This window comes from Marmota marmota, unplaced genomic scaffold (genome assembly GCF_001458135.2).
Source record: "Marmota marmota marmota unplaced genomic scaffold, marMar, whole genome shotgun sequence".
Lineage (NCBI taxonomy): Eukaryota > Metazoa > Chordata > Mammalia > Rodentia > Sciuridae > Marmota > Marmota marmota.
This window is the reverse complement of record NW_026000068.1, coordinates 18,481,215-18,502,592: the sequence shown is the minus strand read 5'-3', so window position 1 is coordinate 18,502,592 and position 21,378 is coordinate 18,481,215. Positions and strand designations below refer to the sequence as shown.

The window sequence follows — 21,378 nt, the reverse complement described above, 5'->3', positions numbered from 1 at the left end:
TGGCCAAACCATATGTGTCAAATGGAACTGTGGCCCACCTGCCCAGGGAATCAAACACATTATCTACAATAAACAATCCAAAAAGTCAGCCTGGGGTAAACCGGATTGCTATCTCTAGCTACAATCCAGTAGGCTAAGCAATAATTGAATTAACAGACCCAAATGTCCAGGACTTAACTGATAATTGATAGTTTCTCTAATGGTTGTCCCTATGTCCAGTTTAAGATCAACCAGAGAAAGTAAAAAATGCACCCCTAGCTAATCACAGTGATGCTTGCTTCTAGTTAGCCCCCTCCAGCTTCCACTCCTAGCAGCACACACCTGAAGCACTGCCTCTTTTGCACTGCCAAGCTTTCCTCTGTTGCACCTTCACACTTCTGCCTGCCTTTGAGTTTCTACCAAAACACAAGTGACATCGACAGACTTCCTGTTTACTAAAAGCTCTGAAGAAAAATGCCTTTGGTTTTTCTCATTGGGTGGTCTTTGTTTATTTCCATAGCCCTCACTCCTAAGGTGGCAGGAATCAGATGTGCCAGAAACCACAGTGAGATATGATCTGCCTCAAATTCCTGCTGCCTGTAAAGACAGAATTTCCAAGCTGTATGAACACAGTAATTCAGAATGCCGACAATACGGGAGAATGTGTGTTCTTATGTATTCTCCTCCTACCCAGCATTATTACTATTCATCAGGTTCTATGATACCCTTTCTCCAACTGAAACAAATGGTGAGAGGAATGAAAGCCTTCAGCATAAAAACAATTTTTAAAAATTTAATCTAATTGTTTGACTTGTGGCCTATTGACAATAACTTGTTGACTCTGCACTTAATTTGTAAGATAATGTTTTAAAACATACGTTTCTTTGGTTCAATAAATTTGCTATTTCACATTAAAATATAAAAAAGTATAACAGTGGCCTTTAACCTGCCACTTTTATGTACAGAATTTAATTATTACAGAATAAATGATATTTATTCTATTAAGTTTCTAAAAATTAATGTAAGAGAACCTTTAAGAGCAGTCATTAGGGATTAAAAGGACCCTGGAATACAGATTGATATCACACAACACAGGAATATCACAATGGGATTTGATAATTAGATTTATTTTAAAAAAAATAAAGAGTAATAAGTACAACCTTAAATCAGTAGATTTCACAGTAGACTTTTCAAGTATTTAATTTTTGGCTATGGCAATTAAACGTAAACCATTGCTTAGAATGCTCTTTTCAACAATATGCAAAAATATCTTGCTTGATTTAAGAACATTCATTTAATAACTTCTTCATAAAACATCAAAAGTGAATTACCATTATATTGTAAACATGATCAAAATAAATCTTAGGCTCTGAAAAGAAGAACATGATCCCCAAAAGCCCCACAAATCTCACTTCCTTCAGAGGCATATATATAGCAATATTAACAAAATATGAACAGAATTGACCTGTTAGTTACAATAAGATGTACAGAAAACTGCTTTTAACAAGGAAGATTCCCTAAAAGGTTACAGTGAAAGATCATCCAGTACCTTAAAATTTCATTTAAACATTCTGCAAAGGCACATTAATGGTCTGTTCAATTACTCAAAGGATTTGATCTTCTCAGCAAGCAGCTTCTAAATGCAGTTCTGGAATGTTAGTCGCAATTTCCACTTGAAGGGTGCTATATTAAACAGTGCACAAGAAAAATACATTATTAAACCTATAGCAAAGACTTCTCCGTGAGAAATCTCTTCTGAATACTATCACCCTTTAAATCGGCACTTTGAGTTTTCCCCACATTTATCCACCCTGTGTATTATAGGAAGAGAAAATATTTCGAATTCTGTGAACCCACTCTTGGTAAAGACAGTGACCACTGCTCCAAGATTAAACACACACACACACACACACACACAGTCTCTCTCTCTCTCTCTCTTTCTAGTAAAACTTACTGCTGCCTTCAAAGCTTGATCTAGATCTTCTAGCAGGTCTTTTTCATCCTCTAAGCCCACAGAGAGTCGAATCAGTGTGTCACTAATTCCAAGGATATCCCTGTCATTCTTAGGCACTGATGCATGGGTCATGATTGCCCTGGAAGAAGACATGAGAAAAATTTTTGATCACTATATTATATCAGTGGAAGCACATTTCTGTCTTTTTTTTTTTTTTTCTTTCTCAAGCAAGCTAGAATTTTATTTAAAAAGGAAGGTGGAAAAAAGACTCAGAACTCCTGGCATAGTGTACCTGGGAGAAGTGAGAGTACCCATGTTTCTGTCTTATATATTACAATTAACCTTCCATTTTTTTTTCTGCTCCAAACATCAAATTTTTTATACCCTCAAAACTTTCCACAGGCAAAGAAAAGGAGAGGGAGGAAGAGGAGGAGGAAAAGAAGAAAAATTATCAAGTGAAAAGCAAGATTTCTAAATCCTATTTATACCATTGGTAAGACACAGGCAAAATAGACGCTGAAAGAAGTACCAGTTAAGCACACCCATACAGGAGGGAGATGCTAGCCTACAGCATGCAGATTTGAACACTGCCTGAATGAGGTTTTGACCACTAGTCCCATACTCCATATCCAACCTGCTACTTTTAAGAGGCCACTTGGACCAAGAGCCTACAAGAATTAATTTCCTCCAGATCAATCAATGGATCAATCTAGAACTGGCCCTTCTGAGGCAGATCAGGGAAAGGCAATCATTGAGCATCAGGAATTCCAACAGGTAACCCAGGACATAGAGGACCTGAAGAATATTTCAAACTAACTAGAAACTCATCATCATTATCAATATGGGTACAATAAAGCATCTATTATGTGTCAAGCACTGTAGGAAGAATTGAAAACCAAGAACAATGAGTTATTTTCTTTATCGGAGATAATAAAGCAAGAGATAAAGACTATGATAATTCACAAAACAAAATAACCTACCAAGAATACCAAACAAGTATAGACAAAAGGACTGCTGGAGTTCAGGAGGGAGAAATCTTTATGGATTAGGTACCATGGAGGAGAGACTTAGAGTCTTATTTGGCCCCAGTACAAATGTTGCCACTGATACTCTTCCCTTGCCTAAACACCACCAGCAAAATCTGTGTCTAAGTTGCTTTCTCCTATCTCAGTTCAGACCCATGGAAACAAATTCTTGGGAGTAAATGAAGTTCACTCTAACAAGCTTTGTACACACAAGCATCATCCTTAAAATGTTCTCCCCTGGCAGGTTATTAATTCCTTAGAAGGAAATGCAGGTATGGAAATAAGAACTTAGGTCTCAGAGACCAGTAAACATGGGTATGAATATTATCCTCTCCATACACTGGCTTGACCCTGTAAAAGTTACCTGTACTCACCACTTATTTCTTTATCTGAAATAATAATAGATAGCACCTACTGTGTGTTTACCATGAGGCGGGTTTGCATGGTAAGTCATTTTTGGTTAAAAAAAAAATGGACAAAACCTGATTATAATACCTATCTTAAAGCTCTATCTCAGACAATAAGTGACAGAATATCTGTAAGTACCTGGAATGTAGTAGATGCCTAATAAAAAGAACTCATAGTAATCATTAATGTTTATTGGGTACTTAATATGAACTAAGACGACTAGCTTAGGGATTTTTTTCCCCCATGTTCTCATAGCAACCCTAGGAACTAGGAAATTGAGATTTAGAGAGGAAGCATAACTTTTCTAAGGCCCCACAGTTAATAGTGTTGCTAGGATCAATTAAAAAAAAAAAAGTGTTGCTAGGCTGGGAGACCAACCCAGCACACTGTGGCTCCTCTTCCTGAATTCCTGATTGCAATGCTGCTCTAGTCTCCGCAGTGTGGGGAGGCACAGAATGGGTTGGTAGAACAGACAAGCCCTGACCTAAATTCACTTGTCCACTGGCATGCAGTTGTGGCCTAAGCTGCAGTGTCTGTGGGCCAAGCAACTTTAAACCGAATCCCTAAATAAATCAGGAAACATCTATTTTTAAGAAGGGAGCCTTAAAGTAATACACATTTTATTACTGTGAAAAATACACTAATTTTATGTGTGGAGTGTGCCCTCTTGTGCATCCAGACTTTCTAGCAGGCATCTTCTTAAAAGACTACTAATAAAGTTGGGTTAACTGAATTATTTCAAATCGTTATCTGAGCATTTTCATTTTTTAATTTTGAGATTTTTTTTTAACTATTCCTCCAACAGTGAACTACCACAAGAAGGCAGGAAATATGTCTAAATGTTGGTAATCCCTGACATTTCTCAATATATATAAGTACATAATGCTTCCAGGCACAGTTATCCCACAAATGTGTATAAATATTAAAACACAAAAACCAACCACATGTATTGAGAACAGCTGAAAATTGCTAGGTAATGATGTTGACTTACCCTTGTAATAATTACAACATAAGGTCACAGCAATATATAATAAAGGTAAAATATAGCTTAGAAATGCTTGGTGGGACAGGTAATCAATAAATAAGAATCAATGCTTTAATTATTAACCCCTTACTTAAGTACTTTAGTTATTTCATGGATTAAAAAAAAAAGAAGATGCTTAATGGTTAAGTATCTGGTGAAAACAAATCTTAAATCCAAATGCAGACTCCTTCTATCTCCCTTCACTATTTTTGATGCAAAGCCTCAAGAGTGAAGTCGTCAACATATTCCTATGTGACATTTGAGTAAATTAGCTAAACTTAGTGGGGTCTTTGTTTCCTAAGCTGTTGCACTGCAATATCTTAATCTACTTCCTACTCTAATATCCTCAGGTACTTTGATAAAATAGATGAATTTTTTTTAATTTTCTCAGATGGTGACAGACCTGGAGTATCAGGTCAGAGTTTATATATATCCTACAGACTACATGGAACCATTAAAGGTTTACCCTACAGAGGGAAGAAAAGAAACAGATTTGGCAGTATCTAGCAGGGCTCTTCTCTGACAAACAAGGGTGTGGAGGAGTTTCAACAGAAACACATTCTATCTCCCAAGGAGCCTTGATAACAGCTTTTCCAGGACAAAGTTCCCAAACTCCCTTCCAAGGCAGGTGGGGTTAAAACAGGTTGGATAAAATGACTGCTGGAATCTCCTTCAGGCAACACAGTGAAGGAAGCATCATTTGGGAGGACATAGCTCACTGATAAGTTGCCTATCATGAGATTTTGTCAGGGCCTCCATCCTGACCAAGGTACAGTTCATTCTGATTGGTGAGTGCTATACAATTCTTACTATTAAATATCTTTAATTTTATTCCTGATTTTGTCAAACTCCATTTCCAGACAACCATGAAAACTGATTTAAATTTTAAATACTGAGAGCTGATCTCAGTGGCACATGCCTATAATCCCAGACTGAGATGGGAGGATCACTTGAGTTCAGAAGTTTAAGATCAGCCTGGGCAACATAGGTAAACCAAGTGTCAAACACTAAAATTAAATTAATCACTGAGAAAAATAAAAAATATACTTACGGAAGCTCAACAAGACTTTCGTATCCTCCCAAGCTTTCAGCAAGAGCAAATAACTTTAAAAAAACAAATATAAATTTAGATCTTTCAAAATAAAAATACTAAAATCTAATAGTTAACGTTTTTAATGAACTGGACCTTGTATAAGGAGGATGGGGAATGGCGGTGATTATGAATAAAATACATATTGGGTAAGAAACTTAGAGAAATAAATGAAAATAAAGTCTATTAACAATGACATCATGGATTAGATATATTATGTTTAAATTCTAAGACATTAAAAGCTGACTAAAGTGAATTTCCTATATTATATTAATTTAACATGAGCTCTAAAACTTCAGAATGATTACATTTGGATCCAGCTCTGAGACTACCCTTTAAATAAAAATCTCAAAAACCCTGCCAAGGTATACACACTTGTTAATATGTATCACTTATTAAATGAATACATTCATTTATCTCCCTATTGGAGTAGGGGGAAAACTCAGATTTAGGTTTGTGCATGGTTTGTTCCCAAAGGTTTATATACTGGATGCTTGGTCCCTGGTGTGGTTTTTTCCCCCAAAGGTTAACTCATTGGAAGCATGGTCCTCAGTGTGTCAGTGGGACCTTTAAGAGGTTGGGCCCAGGGGGAGGGTGTTAGGTCACTGAGGGCACTGCTAAATCAGGTAGTTCTTTTTGAGTTGGTTCTTGTAAGAGCAAATTACTTTAAGAGCAAGCCTGGGGGCTGGGGTGTGGCTCCGTGGTAGAGAGCTTGCCTAGCACGCATAAGGCCCTGGGTTTGATCCTCAGCACCACATAAAAAATAAATAAATAAAGATATTTTTAAAAAAATTTTTTTTTTTTTTTTAAAAAGGAGCAAGCCTGATCCCCAAATGGCTTTTTGCTTCCCACCTGGCAATGTGATCTCTCACTCCCACGCACAATACTATCTGCCACTAAGCCCTCACCCAAGGCCAAATCCATGGGGCCATCTGATTTGTACTTTGAGCCTTCGTAACTATTAACTAAATCAACCTCTTTTCTTTATATCCAGCTTCGAGTATTTTGTTTTAGCAACACAAAATGGACAAAGTGTCAAAGTTTCATAGAGTTTTACAATTTTTTTTCCTTTTTTGGAGATGGAGTTTTTGGTACATTGCCCAGGATGGTCTCAAACTTGTGAGCTCCAATGATTCTCCCACTTCAGCCTCCTGAACAACTGGTACCAAAGTGAGAATCAACAAACCTGGCTTAATTTTACAAATATTTTTACATTCATAACTATTAAATTCAAAATATCTTCTAATTTTAGAGATGGACAGATTTGAGACATCTGCAGAGCTTTGATTAATCTGGCTACAATCTGCTCAATAACTCTGTGGCATTAAACCATCAAAGTCCATTATTCCATGAGGTCAAGGTAAGCACAGTGCATTCATGGCTCCTGAGAGACTCCTGCCTTTGTGAAAGTTAGACAAAGTCCTTTTCTTCCCTCACCTTAGGCATCCTCTTACCTCCAGCCTGGGAGGTGCAGGCCATTTGTAAGGGGGACTTCATAACAGCCTTTGTGCAATTGTCACAGAGTATTTCATTTGAAGAAGGGTTCACCTTTAAATACATTTGTAAACCAATGCATGGGAATATTCTATCCCTCTAGAATTAATGATAGGGTGTGCAGAGTTAAGGAAATGAATATATCCAGATGCTATGGACTCTTGTCTACATCATTTTCAACCCTATGCATTTCGTGATAAAGAGGCTTGGGGGTGTGACCTACAGCTTCAAAACCTAAAGTAAAAGATAAGGACCTACTGTAAGGAGGTCTTACCTCCCCATTTAAAAACCTGCTTTGAAACTTTACCTTTAGGTTCTTAAGGAAAGTCTCAGCATGTTGAAGAGTGCCCTTAATAAAAAAGGTGATCATCCCTGAGCAACCTGTGCATTGGCGCTTTGCCAACTCATGCTGTGGGTGGGAGGGCAAACCTGTAATCACAAGGTATGATAAAAGTCTTATTTTAGAGTCAAACATAATTTCAAAGGGAAAAATTTTTCACTGACAATTCAGTAATCTGCAAATAAGTGTTAATGCCATCTTCATATCTGACTACTGTTCTGGCCCACATCCACCTTTCCAGCTTTGCACTGACATACATCTTTCTGTCCTATCCATGCTCTAGTCACACCAGCCCTCTCTATGCCAGCACTCCCTTTAATCTCCAGACCTTTGTACATCCTGTCACTTTAAACTGGACTTCCCTATTTAATTACATCCTTCTGTAATTTCTTGATGAATATCTGTCTTATCCACCAGATTAGCTCCATGAAGGCAAATCCATTTCTTTTTTAATAATTGGATCCCATTTCTTAGCAAATTGTGGATCATGGTTGGTAATTTAAAATAATTTGTCAACTGAATCTGAAATACCTTGTTCAAGCCCTTTTAATAAATGCTACCCATTTTTCAGGGCAAAATTCTTCTTCCTCTCTGAATTCAAGATGAACACTGTCAACAGCTCTTTACAAAAGTACAGAGGGGACACTTAATCTCACATATATATTTCTACCTTGGATTATCTGTCCTTGGGGACAAAATCTGAATTGTCCTGTATACCCATGACTACATTACTAGATGCCTCAAAATATCTTACAAAAACTATTTATTTAACAATACCACTGTTTAAAATCTGGTAAAATAAATTCAAAGATGACATTGTGTCAATTCTACATGAGCTTTTCTAGATTCTGAAAAGGGTGAAGGAATTCAGAAAAAGAAGTAAGAAAATCTCAGGGGAATTGTGGGGCATAAGCATCAAGACTGAATGGGACAAACCTCTATCAGATTAAAGCTAAGCTGAGCTAGTGCTAAAGACTATACTGTCAAGTTTATGAATAAATCAATGAAAAAAGTACAATATTGTGATCTTGGAATAGTTACACACAAGCCCTAAAAGCTGAAGACCATAGCAGAACCATCTAGTCTGTAAGACTAATTTCTTAACGCCCAAGCATCACTAGAGTATAGGTAACTCATGGCCAGAGGTCAAGTCTGTTTATTCCCTATTAGACCCACCAAAGAGCCTGACACAGCAGCATTCAATAATAAACAAACAACACAAAAATATACACATGCACCTAACTTACAAACAACTATTACATAAACAGGATACTAGTTCTGGCATAAACATATCTGCTTAGGAACCAGATTCACATACCAGGATAAATAACTTTTTCTACTCGGGGATTAGATTCTAGGAATTGGGCAACAGCCATTCCATTTTTGAAATGCTTCTCCATTCGGATTTGTAGTGTCTTCAAGCCTCGAATGCAGAGGTAACAGTCCATAGGAGATGGAACAGCTCCAAGAGCTAAAATGAACACATCTTGGATTAGCATGAAAGTAGGGTAGGGCCTAGAAAATTCTCTTTCCCTACTTTTCATTATAGTGAATCTGAGAAGTTAGCTATGAAGCTCAATGTTTGCATTTTTAGGCAGAAAACTACAATGTTAAATTCAGAATCATGACAATGAAACATAAAATATACTTAGGGAAAGGTGCTTTATAATGAGAGGGGAAATAAATGTCCTATAAATTAAGTAAAACCACAATAATGTAAACTTTTGAAAATATAAAGAAAAATTCCTGTGATTTTAATGACATGACATACTGTACATTGTTTACCCTAATATTGCTTTGAAAGATTATTACAACATATAGAAAAAATAGTTCAATTGTAATTTTTACTGAACATCCTACCAATATCCTCTTTAGGCTTCATGTAAAACAGCCTATAATATCACATGCCTACAGATTACACACCTCATTCCTACATTTTACAAATAAATGGCCATTTATCAAGTAATATCTTGGCTTTTCTCTTCAATGCCCCTTTTGCCTGTTTCCTAAAAGGGCATTTTTATTCTTAATTATGTCTGTATCTCTCAAACTAACATGGTTAAATCTTCATTCATACTTGAGATAACTAAAATACTATTCAACTGGAATTGGGGTTTAGACCTATCTATTGAAAAATGTGAGCGTATACATGAATACTATTTAAAATTAACCATTCATTCCATATATATAAAAGGCATAGAACATAAAAGCCAACATTTCAAATATTTTGTTTTGCTTTGTTTAAGAAAATAAAATCCATTAACTCTTGAAACTAAAATTTACTTGGGCTTTAACAAATTATGATTAAAATTAACGTGGATATGAAAATAACAAAATTCATTTTCTGTATCATGTTATACATACTATACATAGTATGCTATAATTATAGTATTTTTATAAACCCATTTTTTTCTTCTTTCCTGTAACAATCAGAATTTTTCTTTCTAAATGTTTCACAATATTTCATGGAAATGCAAACATACATAAAATGTAGTCACTGATAGCTTACAAGGAAATCCAGGTTCTTTTTTTTTTGGTATCAAAAAAAAAAACCCAGGGATGCTCAACCCCAAGCCATATCCCCAACCCTTTTTTGTACTTTATTAGAGACAGGGTCTCACTGAGTTGCTTCCGGCCTTGTTAAGTTGCTGAGGCTGGGTTTGAACTCATGATCCTCCTGCCTCAGCCTCCCAAGTCTCTGGGATTACAGGCATGCACCACTGCACCCAGCTCAGGCTTTTTAACACTTACCATTTTGCAAGAAACGAAGTCTATCATGGATGTCTTCAGAATTAACAGACACTATGCCCATTACAACATCACTGTGGCCTAAAACAAAACCAAAACTTTTATATAAAAATTTATGTCTATTTTTTTAATTATTTCCAAAATGTAACTTTCCCTCGAAAAAACTCTCAAGGTTTTGTCCTATAAAATAAAAACAAAGTATTTCTTTTCAAGCTGCAAACAGGATAAAAGCATAATCTTATATAGTAAATCTTAATCCTTTCCTCATGAATCACAAACATAATTTTGTCTGTATAAATCCTATATCCAAGCAACACTTTTTTTTTTCTTTCTACAGAAGTCACAGATAAAGCCTACATAGATTGGAAAAAAACAAAGACCAACAGCCCTATGCTATTTTCATCTGCTAATGAAAATAAATAAGCAAATGTGAACTGCTTATCTTACCATTCATGTATTTTGTTGCAGAATACATACAAATATCAGCTCCCAGAGCCAAAGGCCGCTGAAAGAAACAGAAGTTTGGGTTTTTAAATTTTTATTTTAAATGAGAAACCATTTGAATATATTGTCTATTTACAATTGTTAATCCCAGTCTCATTCTAATCAATACTAACTTTGCAAAAATATGTACACCTTAAAATTTCCAGGATCTATGCTATTATTTTGCCTTTGACTCGTTCACACCAAATGCACATAAAATGGAACCTGAAGGCACAAGTTTCCTGCTAATAGCAGATAGACCCAGGTCAGCCTGTTTCTTCATAGCAGTTGCTGACTGACCCTTAAATTTATCACTTATAGTAGAGACATTGACAAACACATAAAATATGTGTTTATGTCAAGTAAATATAAACTAACCTAGTTAGATTTTTAACCATTATAACCTTATGAGATATGCTGAGGTTACTGACACTTGCTTTGTCATGATCTTGACTCCTAATTATTCTTTTATTATAGCAGTTTTACCAAAGAGAAAGTCACTTTATAAAGAAATTTGTTTGAATTTTCTTCTGGCTAATCCAGATGCAAATTAATCAGGTAATCTTAAAATGCATTTTTTTATCATTAAAATTATTTTTGACTTACTAATAAATAATACATTATCAACATCTTTCCATGTACATTTTCTTTAACATAAAAGTGTATGAATGTGTTTTGACCTCATTAGAGTTGTTTGATGTTTGGGAGGTATCATTATGGGTAGATGTGGGATGTTTTCATTTAAAGTGATTCAAAAAAAAGAATGCAAGGTATCATTCAAAGCATTCTGTACTTGAGTTTGCTCATCTGTAGAGCGAAGAGATCAGAGATGATGTTAAGTTGTCTTCTAGTTCTAACATTCTATCATCATTATGGCCAACAAAGAAGAAAAAAATAAAAACAAATGCCTAACATCAATGTCACAAGAACCATGATAAATACTTTATATAACCCAGTGAAATATTGTACAAAATACTTTACCTAACTTAATAAAATCAGTATCTTTATGGTTTTCATTGAACTTATGAGGAAAAGGGACTAAGAAAAAAAGATTGATCATTCAGATAAGATAATAGAGCCAGGACTCACTCCAGAGGTGCTATTCTGAAACTTCATACTGATATGTTCATTTTGCTTTATTTGAAACTTACAGAATATCCAAAAGACAAAAAGCAAAGAAGAAAGGAACATATTCATTTTTTTTGAAGGTAAGACAGTAAGAGGACCTTTTTAAAAAGAGATTTGCTTTATGGAACCAATGTGTGTGGCTACCTCAGGATGGTGCAATTTCTGAAAAATTCTACAATGAATCCAAAGTGCAATGAAGCAAAGGCCAATCCTTAGCATGAAGAACGTGATGTGGCCTTCAGAAAGGTAGAAAAATTGGACTTATTTTGGTGATTAGTCATAGGAGAAAGTGGGCTAGGTCTCATGAGTAACTTGGGCAGGGTCAGGCTGAAAAATTCATGCAATTTCTTTGAGAATACACAGGACATGCTGTGACTTAGCTAAAATGATCCCAGAGTGTATTAACTTGTCTAATGTAGAAGGCACATGTGTTGGGATAAACTAATGCAAGACTGAAAATCACTTGTGACAGATGATGCCAAGAGATTTATCAGGAACCAAAGGTAGAAAACCCATGAATCTATCTGAATGCAATGCAGCCAGATATGTTTCAGGAAAGAAAAATAAAACATGGTAGCAACTTCAAAGAAAACAATGAATTGGGGCTGGAGTTGTGGCTCAGCAGAAGAGTGTTCTCCTAGCACGTGCAAGGTGCTGGGTTCAATCCTCAGCACCACATAAAAATACATAAATAAAATAAAGATATTGTGTCCAACTACAACTAAAAAACTAAAAAAAAAATTATATATATATATAAAATACAATGAAGAACAGGTTTATGCAAACTGCTTAGGCAGCTAGCCAGTCACATGGAGGTAGCAGTCCAAGTCAATTGTGGGGACCAAAACAATCAGTGGGAAATGTCATTAACAGTGGAAATTTACAAACAGCTGCCTAAGTACAATAAGGTACAATCAGGAAGAGAAGAACAAGGAAAAAGTCACTCTTTACAAGGACAGAAAATAGGTACTCAGAGGAAAGGGAGGGAGAACACATGGGGAGAAGGCAGGCAAGTTGTCAGCAGAGACACCTCAAGATGATCCATCAAAAATAACAAAATAGAAAAGAAAGAACCTGGGCAGAAGGAGGACAGAAAAAAGGGAAAGGAATGGAGGATGTATGAAGGATTGTGCTGAGAGAAAGATAAATGAAAAGGGATAAGCAGGGAAAAAAAGATAATTTAAAAGGAGCTGCTATGGCCTGAATGTTTGTGACCCCACAAAAGTATGATGTTGAAACCTAATCACCAATGTGATGGGGAAGGGGGCTTTGGAAGGTGATTCGTTCTAAAGCCACACCATTTATGAACGGAATTAGTGTCTTCATGAGGTAGGCCCCAGAGAGCTGCCTGGGTTCTTTACCCTGTGGGGATACAGAAGAAAGTGGGCCCTCACCACCCACTGAATGTGCTGGTGCCTTGCTTGTGGACTTCCTGGCCTCCAGAACTACAAGAAATAAATTTCTGTTTATAGGTCATCCAATACAGTATTTTGTTATAACAGCCCAAACAGACTAAGACAGGAACACTATAAAACATAAAATGTAAAACAGACGAAGTAGAAATTTCTAATACAAGTAAGTTAAAGATACCCAGGTCTAGGCATAGTTTATATGATGCTGAGGGAAGAAACACAAGAAAGAAAGAAGAGGGAGAAATGTGACATACTGAGAAGTCATTGAGTATAGCTTTTCTTTTTATTTACACATCCTGAGTTGGGAACATAGCTCAGTGTTAGAGCTATTGCCTACCATGTAGGAAGCCCTGGTTCATTCCCCAACATTGCAAAAATAAACAAAAAAAAAAAAGAGTTTACCCATCCTAAGAGACTCAGAAAGCTCTAATTGAGATAATTCTTTAAAAACACAGGTATAATACAAAGTTTGAAATGATATTAACTAATGGTAGAAAAGATCCAAATTTAATTCTTTGCCTAATCAATAATTGCAATTAGATTTCATGAATTTAATAATGATTTTAATGTCAACTCTACCTTCCTTTGCTAACTATAGATATCAGTGTGATCTACTCATCAGGCCCAAAACACTGATTTTCATTTACCTGGAAATATGCCGACATGAAAGTGTTATCCACAACCAAAATAATGTTTCCATGCTTATGGACAGTATGTGCACAGACTTCAATGTCAATCAGCTTCAAGTTAGGGTTTGTGGGGGTTTCAATCCAAACCATCTAAAATAATTTGGTACATAACAATAGTTTGTAAAAATATACTACCCAAACATACATCTCATATAACAATTGAGGAGTCTATATTAGATAATGGAAACACATGGACAATGAAGTTGGAAGGCTCAAATCTGAATCAGCTTCTCCTACAATTCTTGAAAGGCCAGACCTAAGTAACTTACCCTGTACCTTAATCTTATATAGAATTTGTGAAAAGATCAAATGAGACAATATATATATCTAAGCAGAAAAAAAGCACTAAAGTTAATTATTATAATAATTTTCCATAAGAAGTAGGATTATTCCAAAGACATAGTTGAGTGTCTAGAAATTTTGTTCTCAGTGACAAATAACAGATTCACTAAGAATACATTCTAGAGCCAAGCATATGGCCTTTAATCCCAACTACTTAGGAGACTGAGGCAGGAAGATCTCAAGTTTGAGACCAACCTGGCCAACATAGCAAGACCTTATCTCAAAATAAAATTTAAAAAAGGCTGGGGATATAGCTCAGTGCTTGCCTAACATGCTCAAGACCATGGGTTCAATTCCTACTATTGCAAAAGTAAGAAAAAATATATGTATACTAGAATTTTCATTAACAAGAATTATGCCTACGATGCCAAAAATATCCCTAATACTTAAATAATGCCATACACACTAGAAACTATACAAAATAAGTGCCTAAAACTGGAGGAACAGCATGGGCTTTAGACTAAAGGACAAAAATGACAGGCACAACAGACAATCTGGTCACAGCTCACTTAAGAAGGAGGCAATACATTTATCTGGGTATCCTAAAACCTACCATAATTCAGGCACATTATAGACACTTGATAGTTAAATGGGGTAGAGGTCTGGTTAAATAGATTTTCTACTCTGAAACTCCACTACAGAAAATGTAAGGTAAATTAATGCATATTCTATAAAAAAAAATCTTCATTTATTTAAATATCTATAAAAATGGTTTCTGGGTAAGAATTTTTTATTCCTACAGATAATTAAAAAACAAAACTAAAACATGAAAACTAAGTAAATAAATATATAAAGTAGGTTTTACATGGACTTTAAAATTCTACTTCAAATGACAAGTCTGATATTTCAGAAGGGAAAACATATTAATTCAAGTCAGTAAAAAACCCATATATATATATAGTTGTGAACGAAACTGAATAACTCATAATTTGCTTTCCTCTCTTAGACTCAACCAGCTATTTAAATAAGTGTCTTTTCTCTCCAACAAGATAAAAAAACAAGTTCCTTTAAAAAAAAAAAAAAAAAAGTCTTGATTACCAAAAGCTAAACTCCTAAGCTAAATGATAAAGAAATTATTTGTATGAAAAAGATTTTCATTTTTTATCATCAACTGCCACATAATCTTGGGTCCAATTCTAACCTTTTAATCCTTAGTAAAATGCGGGAAAAGACTGACTTATAAATAAAGGACACTGGTCCTTCTTTTATTCACACAGAATATAAATGAGGTCCCAAGAAAGAATATCACATCTGCCATTCATTCAGGCACAAAACACCTTCCGGTAGCACACAAGCTTCCCAGGATGGAAGCTAAAGATTGCTTGTGACCCATTCTCTACTTCTATTATTTGCAGAAAGTATCCTTTAGAGCCCTGAAAAATCACTGTGCTTAAGGGTTTGTGTTTCTTATAATCCAATCTCTCTGAATACTTGTTACCAATACTAGCTTGGTAATTCAGTTAAGAACTGCATGCGTTTGCATTTTTTTTTTTTTTTAATTCTTGCAGTGCTGAAAATGGAACTCAGGGCCTCATACATGCTAGGCAACTATTCTATCACTATGTTACTTCCCCAGCTCATACAAAGAAAAATTTTAGTAATTACCACATATCCAGGTACTATACCAAGCATTGCATTATCTCATTTAATTTTCACAACTACCTTGCTATAAAGCAGATACAATTATCTTCATTTTACAAATGAAGAAAGAGATTTTGATAAATAATCTTCCTAAATAACATACCAATTATGATAGAGAATCAGAATTAGAATTCCACTCTAGAATTTGTGTATGAATTCCTAATCATTATGCTATAGTGTCTGGGAGATGCCAGTCTATGCTAATTTTGTCAATTTTTCATATATATATATGAATGAATGAACCCAGGGCCTTGTACATGGGAGGCAAGCACCAAGCACTCTACCAGTTGAGTTATATCCCTAGCCCCCTTCTAATAATTTTAATTCACCATATAAATATACTAGTTTTACTTTCAAAGAAAAATTTTTGAAATAAAGGACCTAGTTTGAAAAAACTTTTAATTCAAATTTAAATTATATTCTCTAATAAACTGAAATGATGAAAACAGGACATCACGGAGAAAGCAGACAAAACTGAAAACTATGGGCTGAGGTTGTAGCTCAGTGGTAGAGCACTTGCCTAGCATGTGTGAAGCACTGCCTAGCATGTGTGAAGCACTGGGTTCCATTCTCAGTACCACATATAAATAAGCAAAATAAAGGTCCATTGACAATTTTAAAAAAAATTTTAAAAAACTGAAAACTAGTTAAATTACCTTGGTTTCTGGTGTAATTGCTTCCTCTAGCAATTTGGTTTTGGAACAATCAACAAAAGAAAGCTTTAATCCAAATTTAGTAGCTACCTGCCTGAAGTACCTGTTTGTACCTGAGGCAGGAGAGAATCAGAAAAATTGAAAGAGCATTATATAAAGGAATTTCATTTCTTACAGGTATAATCACTTGAAAAATTTAAAGATCCTTTAATCACCAACAAAAATGCAACTAAAAGGTATGTTAGGTAAGCATTTTGGCTATCCAATACAGCACAGAATATTAAGTTTGGACTTTGGAGGTTCAGGAGTCAGATAAAATATACTTGATACCTATAACAAAGGGCATGAAGCAGAAAACATTCCTCAAAATATCCAATCTCTACTCTTCAAACATTAAGTGATTTTACCCCTGAACCATCAATATATTTTGTACAATTTCTTCTTAGTACTCAAATCTAAAAGAAATGAACCAAGGTCAATAAAATGTTCAAAATACATTTTCAATCTGGTTACACTTTAGTAAAAGGAAGTAACTAGTTACTATTCTTTATACTTTCCCAGTGTTTTTGTTATGTGATTCTAAAAGCTTTAACAGATAAATTTTTTAAAAATTTAAGACAAACTACTAGCTTTTTGTAGTACAACAAGAAAAATCATTCAGCTTAGAATAATGTATTTTATAAACACTGTTCTAGGTTTGATTTTTTACATATGCAAAATTTAAAGAAAAATTGCTATTATTGATAGTCAACCGAAAAAAAAAAAAAGATCAATGATAAACTGCATTTTTGTTATGACCCTAGAAATCTGAAAGAGAATGTAAAAAATTATTAAAAATTTAAGGATTTTGTACCTGTTTGCCATGCACTATACTTTATTACCTGTTTGTAATGCACTATAATAGTAACCAAAGAAATCTCTACAGTATCAGTTCAACATACTAGTATAAGGACCCAAATTAAAATACAAAGCACTATGCAAATTTCTGAAAGATAAAATGATTACTCATGGCAAGTCCCTTACTTCAAAGAATTTAAAAACTTAATTTTTTGTTCAGCTAGGAGGTAGAGATAATGATAATATTATTCCAGAAGACATCTTCAAATATTTAGAAGCATTTGGAATTGTTTGCACATTTACAAAATTCTTTGCTGTTTTTAACACAGAAATCAGTCTTGAGGGCTGAGTATATAGCTCAGTTGGTAGAGTGCTTGACTCACATGTACAAGACCCTGCGTTCAATCGAAAGAAAGAAGGAAGGAAGGAAGGAAGGAAAGAAAGAGAGAGAGAGAAGGAAAATCAGTATTGCTTAAATGTAAGAACAAAACTGTCTTCTCCTCCCACCCAGCACCACTTGAATAGTCAACAAGTAAGCCCTTGGGAATTGGCCCATTCTAAGCATGGGCTTCAAGGTGTCCCAATCTGTGAGACACCGCCACCCCACCCCCTGCAAAGGTAAAATGCTAAACACTGGGTGTGGTTTTAAAGACATTAAAAAAAAAAAAGAGATCCCTATCTTTCAACAAATTTTTCAAAAGATTCCCTAAAGCCAAAAGAAAATAAAAGGGGAAGAGGGTGGGTAGAGTTGAACTCTTTGAAATGACCTAGGTTATAGTTCACTTTCATTGCAGGTAAAAAAAAATTAAATAATGCTAGAACATTCTCTCTAGAAAGTTTATCTTCTGCACAGCAAAGGAAACAATTAGGAATATGAAGAGAGAACACACAGAAAGAGAAAATCTCTGCTAGCTATTTTTCTGCAAGAGGATTAATATCTAGAATATATAAAAAATTAAAAAACTTTACAACAAAAAAAATCAAATAACCTGATTAATAAATGTACAAATAATTAAAAAGACACTTCAAAAGAAGAAATACAAATGGCCAACAAATACATGAAAAAATCTTCGACATCATTAGCAATTAAGGAAATGCAAATCAAAACTACACTAAGATTTCATCTCACACCAGTCAGGATGGCAGTCATCAAGAATGTAAATAATAAAAAATGCTGGAGAGGATGTGAAGAAAAATGAACAATTTCATGCTGTTGGTGGGACTATAAATTAGAATAACCACTATAGAAATCAGTATGGAAGTTCCTCAAGACATGCAACCACCATATGACCCAGTGATCCCACCCCTTGGTATTTACCCAAAAGAACTAAAATCAGCATATTAACGTGATACAACATCAATGTTTATAACAGTGCAACTCACAGTAGCCAAGTTATGGAGCCAGCTTGGTGTTCATCAACAAATGAATAGATAAAGAAAATATATATACATACACAATGAGTTTTATTAAACCATCAATAAAAAATGAAATTATGGCATTTGCAGGAATATGGATGGAACTACAGGTCATCATGTTAAGCGAAACAAGTCAAACTCAGAAGCCAAGGGTTATATGTTTTCTCTCATGTGCAAAAATGAAAGAGAAAAAGCAAAAAGGAAGGTGGAGGTGGACCTCCTAAAAATCAAAGGGAGATAGATCATTAGAGAAAAGGGATGAGGGGGTAGGAGGTGGGGAAGGAAGGGAGAAATGCTGGGGGTGTGATACTGGCCAAATTCTATTGTTATATTGTGTATTATAACAATATAACAGCATTTTTACAACAATGTAAAAATGTAACAACAAGTCATATCAATATGTATCACTATAATGCACCAATAAAAAAGTGGGAAAAAAACCTATTATATCTAAAACAGAATATGTCTGAATGTTGATGAAATCATACATCCTCATTCTAGTAGCTTCAGTATAACTTTTATTAGACAATCTCTCTTATATTATTATATCACATATTTTAACAAATTATATTGTTATATTAATAAATAATGTCATTATTAGCTGACACTATATGAGATGGATTACCTACCTCCATACACATCATCCGTGCAAATAATTTGGTCTCCTGCTTTTAAAAGATGAGTAATAGTCATAGCGGCTGCTAAACCCGAAGCAAAGGCCAAACCTTAAATAAAAATCAAGTTTCTGTAAGCTGACAACGCAGACTACAGGTTAAAAAAAAACTACAGTATTTACTTGCATTATTCTATGTCCCTTTTTCTTCTGATAGAAGGCCAGCCACCATTGTTGAATCACCAGAGGTCCCCTGATTAATGCCATAACAAATCCCCCTTCCTATTTCAAGAACAAAATATCTTTTAAATTACATATATATTGGGCTGGGGCTGTAGTTCAGGTGCAGAGTTCTTGTCTAGCATGGGTTCAATCCTCAGCACCACATAAAAATAAATAAAATAAAGGCATTCTGTCTATCTACAACTGCAAAAAATAATAATAATAAAATTTAAATTACACATATCTATATACAAATGGATAAATTATATTCAACTTATACATAAATTATATATAGATATATTATAGGTAATATGGTAATAATATTGTAGGAGTCACATTCAAATATTTAGAAGCACTTGGAATTTATATCATATATTTATAATAATATATCAATTATATATTGTGTATATATATATAAAATATATATGGCGAGATACTTTTGTCTTACATCAATTCTATATTAATTAAAACATTTCTAAGAAGCATTTGAAGAAAATAATTCTTTTTTTTTTTTTTTTTTGTACCAGGGATTGAACTCAGGGGCACTCGACCACAGAGCCATATCCCCAGCCCTATTTTGAGGCAGAGTCTCACTGAGTTGCTTAGAACCTTGCTTTTGTAGAGACCCTTTGAACTTGCAATCCTCCTGCCCCAGCTTCCTGAGCCGCTGGGATTACAGGGGTGTGCTACTGTGCCCAGCCTTGAAGGAAATAATTTCTTACAGAAATCTGAGATGGCCGAGTGCAGTGATACATGAGTATAATCCCAGCAGCTCAGGAGGCTGAGGCAAGAGGATTGAGGCAGGAGGATCTCGAGTTCAAAGCCAACCTCAGCAAGTTGGCAAGACCCTGTCTCCAAATATAATATTTTAAAAAGTGCTGGGGATGTTGCTCAGTGGTTAAGAGCCTCTGGGTTCAATCCCCAGCACCATATACAAACAAACTAAAAGAAAAAAAACCACAATAAAACTTTAAAAAATGATTATTGCTAATATGAGAACTCCAAAATCAGAAACAAAGGTGTGAAGAGTGGTAGTTTTTTTGTTATGTTTTATCTGAACTGGGTGAAAAAAGAAAAAAACATAGGTTTCTTAATTAAATTCTATGTTCAAATTTTAGGTTTGAATTCTGGTTTTGATGCTCCTGAGTTCTTATAATATTTGATTTCACTTTCCTCAAAGTAAGTCCTGAGGATTAAATAAAATGACCAGATGAAGATGAACTCTGTGGTGCCATATGTGTAAAAGGAGTATTATGCAAAATTTTAACAATGTATTATGTGGAGGTGCTTTGCTAACTCCTATTTTTGGAGTTATTCTTGTAGAGCTGAGATCTGAACTCTGAGCACTTATAGGATCTGTTTATACCTTCTTGTTTAATGATAACTAGAACTTGTTTCACATTTATCTATCTATCTATCTATCTATCTATCTATCTATCTATCTATCTATCATCTATCTATGTATCTTGTTATTTATTGTCATACTAGGGATTAAACCCAGGGCCCCTCACATGCTAGGCAAATGCTCTACCACTGAGCTACATCCCGAGCTCTTTTTATTTTATTTTGAGACAGGGACTTGCTAAGTTCTTCAGGCTGGCCTCAAAATTGTGATCCTCCTGCCTCAGCCTCCTTAGTAGCTGGGATTATAGGCATGTACCACTGTGCCTGGTTCATTGCTTATTTCTTAGGTAATGTAATACAGTTTAGAATTAGGTTTACTTTATTAACTCATGGAATTCTTTTTCTTCATGTCTTCAGATTAATGCATAAGCTGAGTCGAACATAATAATATTAGTAATATTACAAACTGCCCCCCCCCCCATTTCCACTTACCATGGTTAATGTGTGCGAGGAAATATGCAGTGGACACATATTTC

General features: G+C 34.8%; 1 protein-coding gene across 1 annotated transcript in view; it reads right to left on the bottom strand.

Moving 5' to 3' along the window:
- Positions 1–1,085: 1,085 nt before the first annotated feature.
- Cth (cystathionine gamma-lyase) overlaps positions 1,086–21,378 on the bottom strand; it is a 25,052-nt gene continuing 4,759 nt past the window's right edge. Inside the window, exons 3-12 of the mRNA XM_015490506.2 lie at positions 19,293–19,388; positions 16,414–16,523; positions 13,733–13,864; positions 10,510–10,567; positions 10,066–10,143; positions 8,633–8,785; positions 7,282–7,403; positions 5,442–5,494; positions 1,934–2,072; positions 1,086–1,662 (exon numbers count right to left, since the gene is read on the bottom strand). Of these exons, the coding sequence (XP_015345992.1) occupies positions 1,636–1,662; positions 1,934–2,072; positions 5,442–5,494; positions 7,282–7,403; positions 8,633–8,785; positions 10,066–10,143; positions 10,510–10,567; positions 13,733–13,864; positions 16,414–16,523; positions 19,293–19,388 (968 nt within the window). The 3' untranslated portion in view covers positions 1,086–1,635. The remainder of the gene's footprint in view (positions 1,663–1,933; positions 2,073–5,441; positions 5,495–7,281; positions 7,404–8,632; positions 8,786–10,065; positions 10,144–10,509; positions 10,568–13,732; positions 13,865–16,413; positions 16,524–19,292; positions 19,389–21,378) is intronic.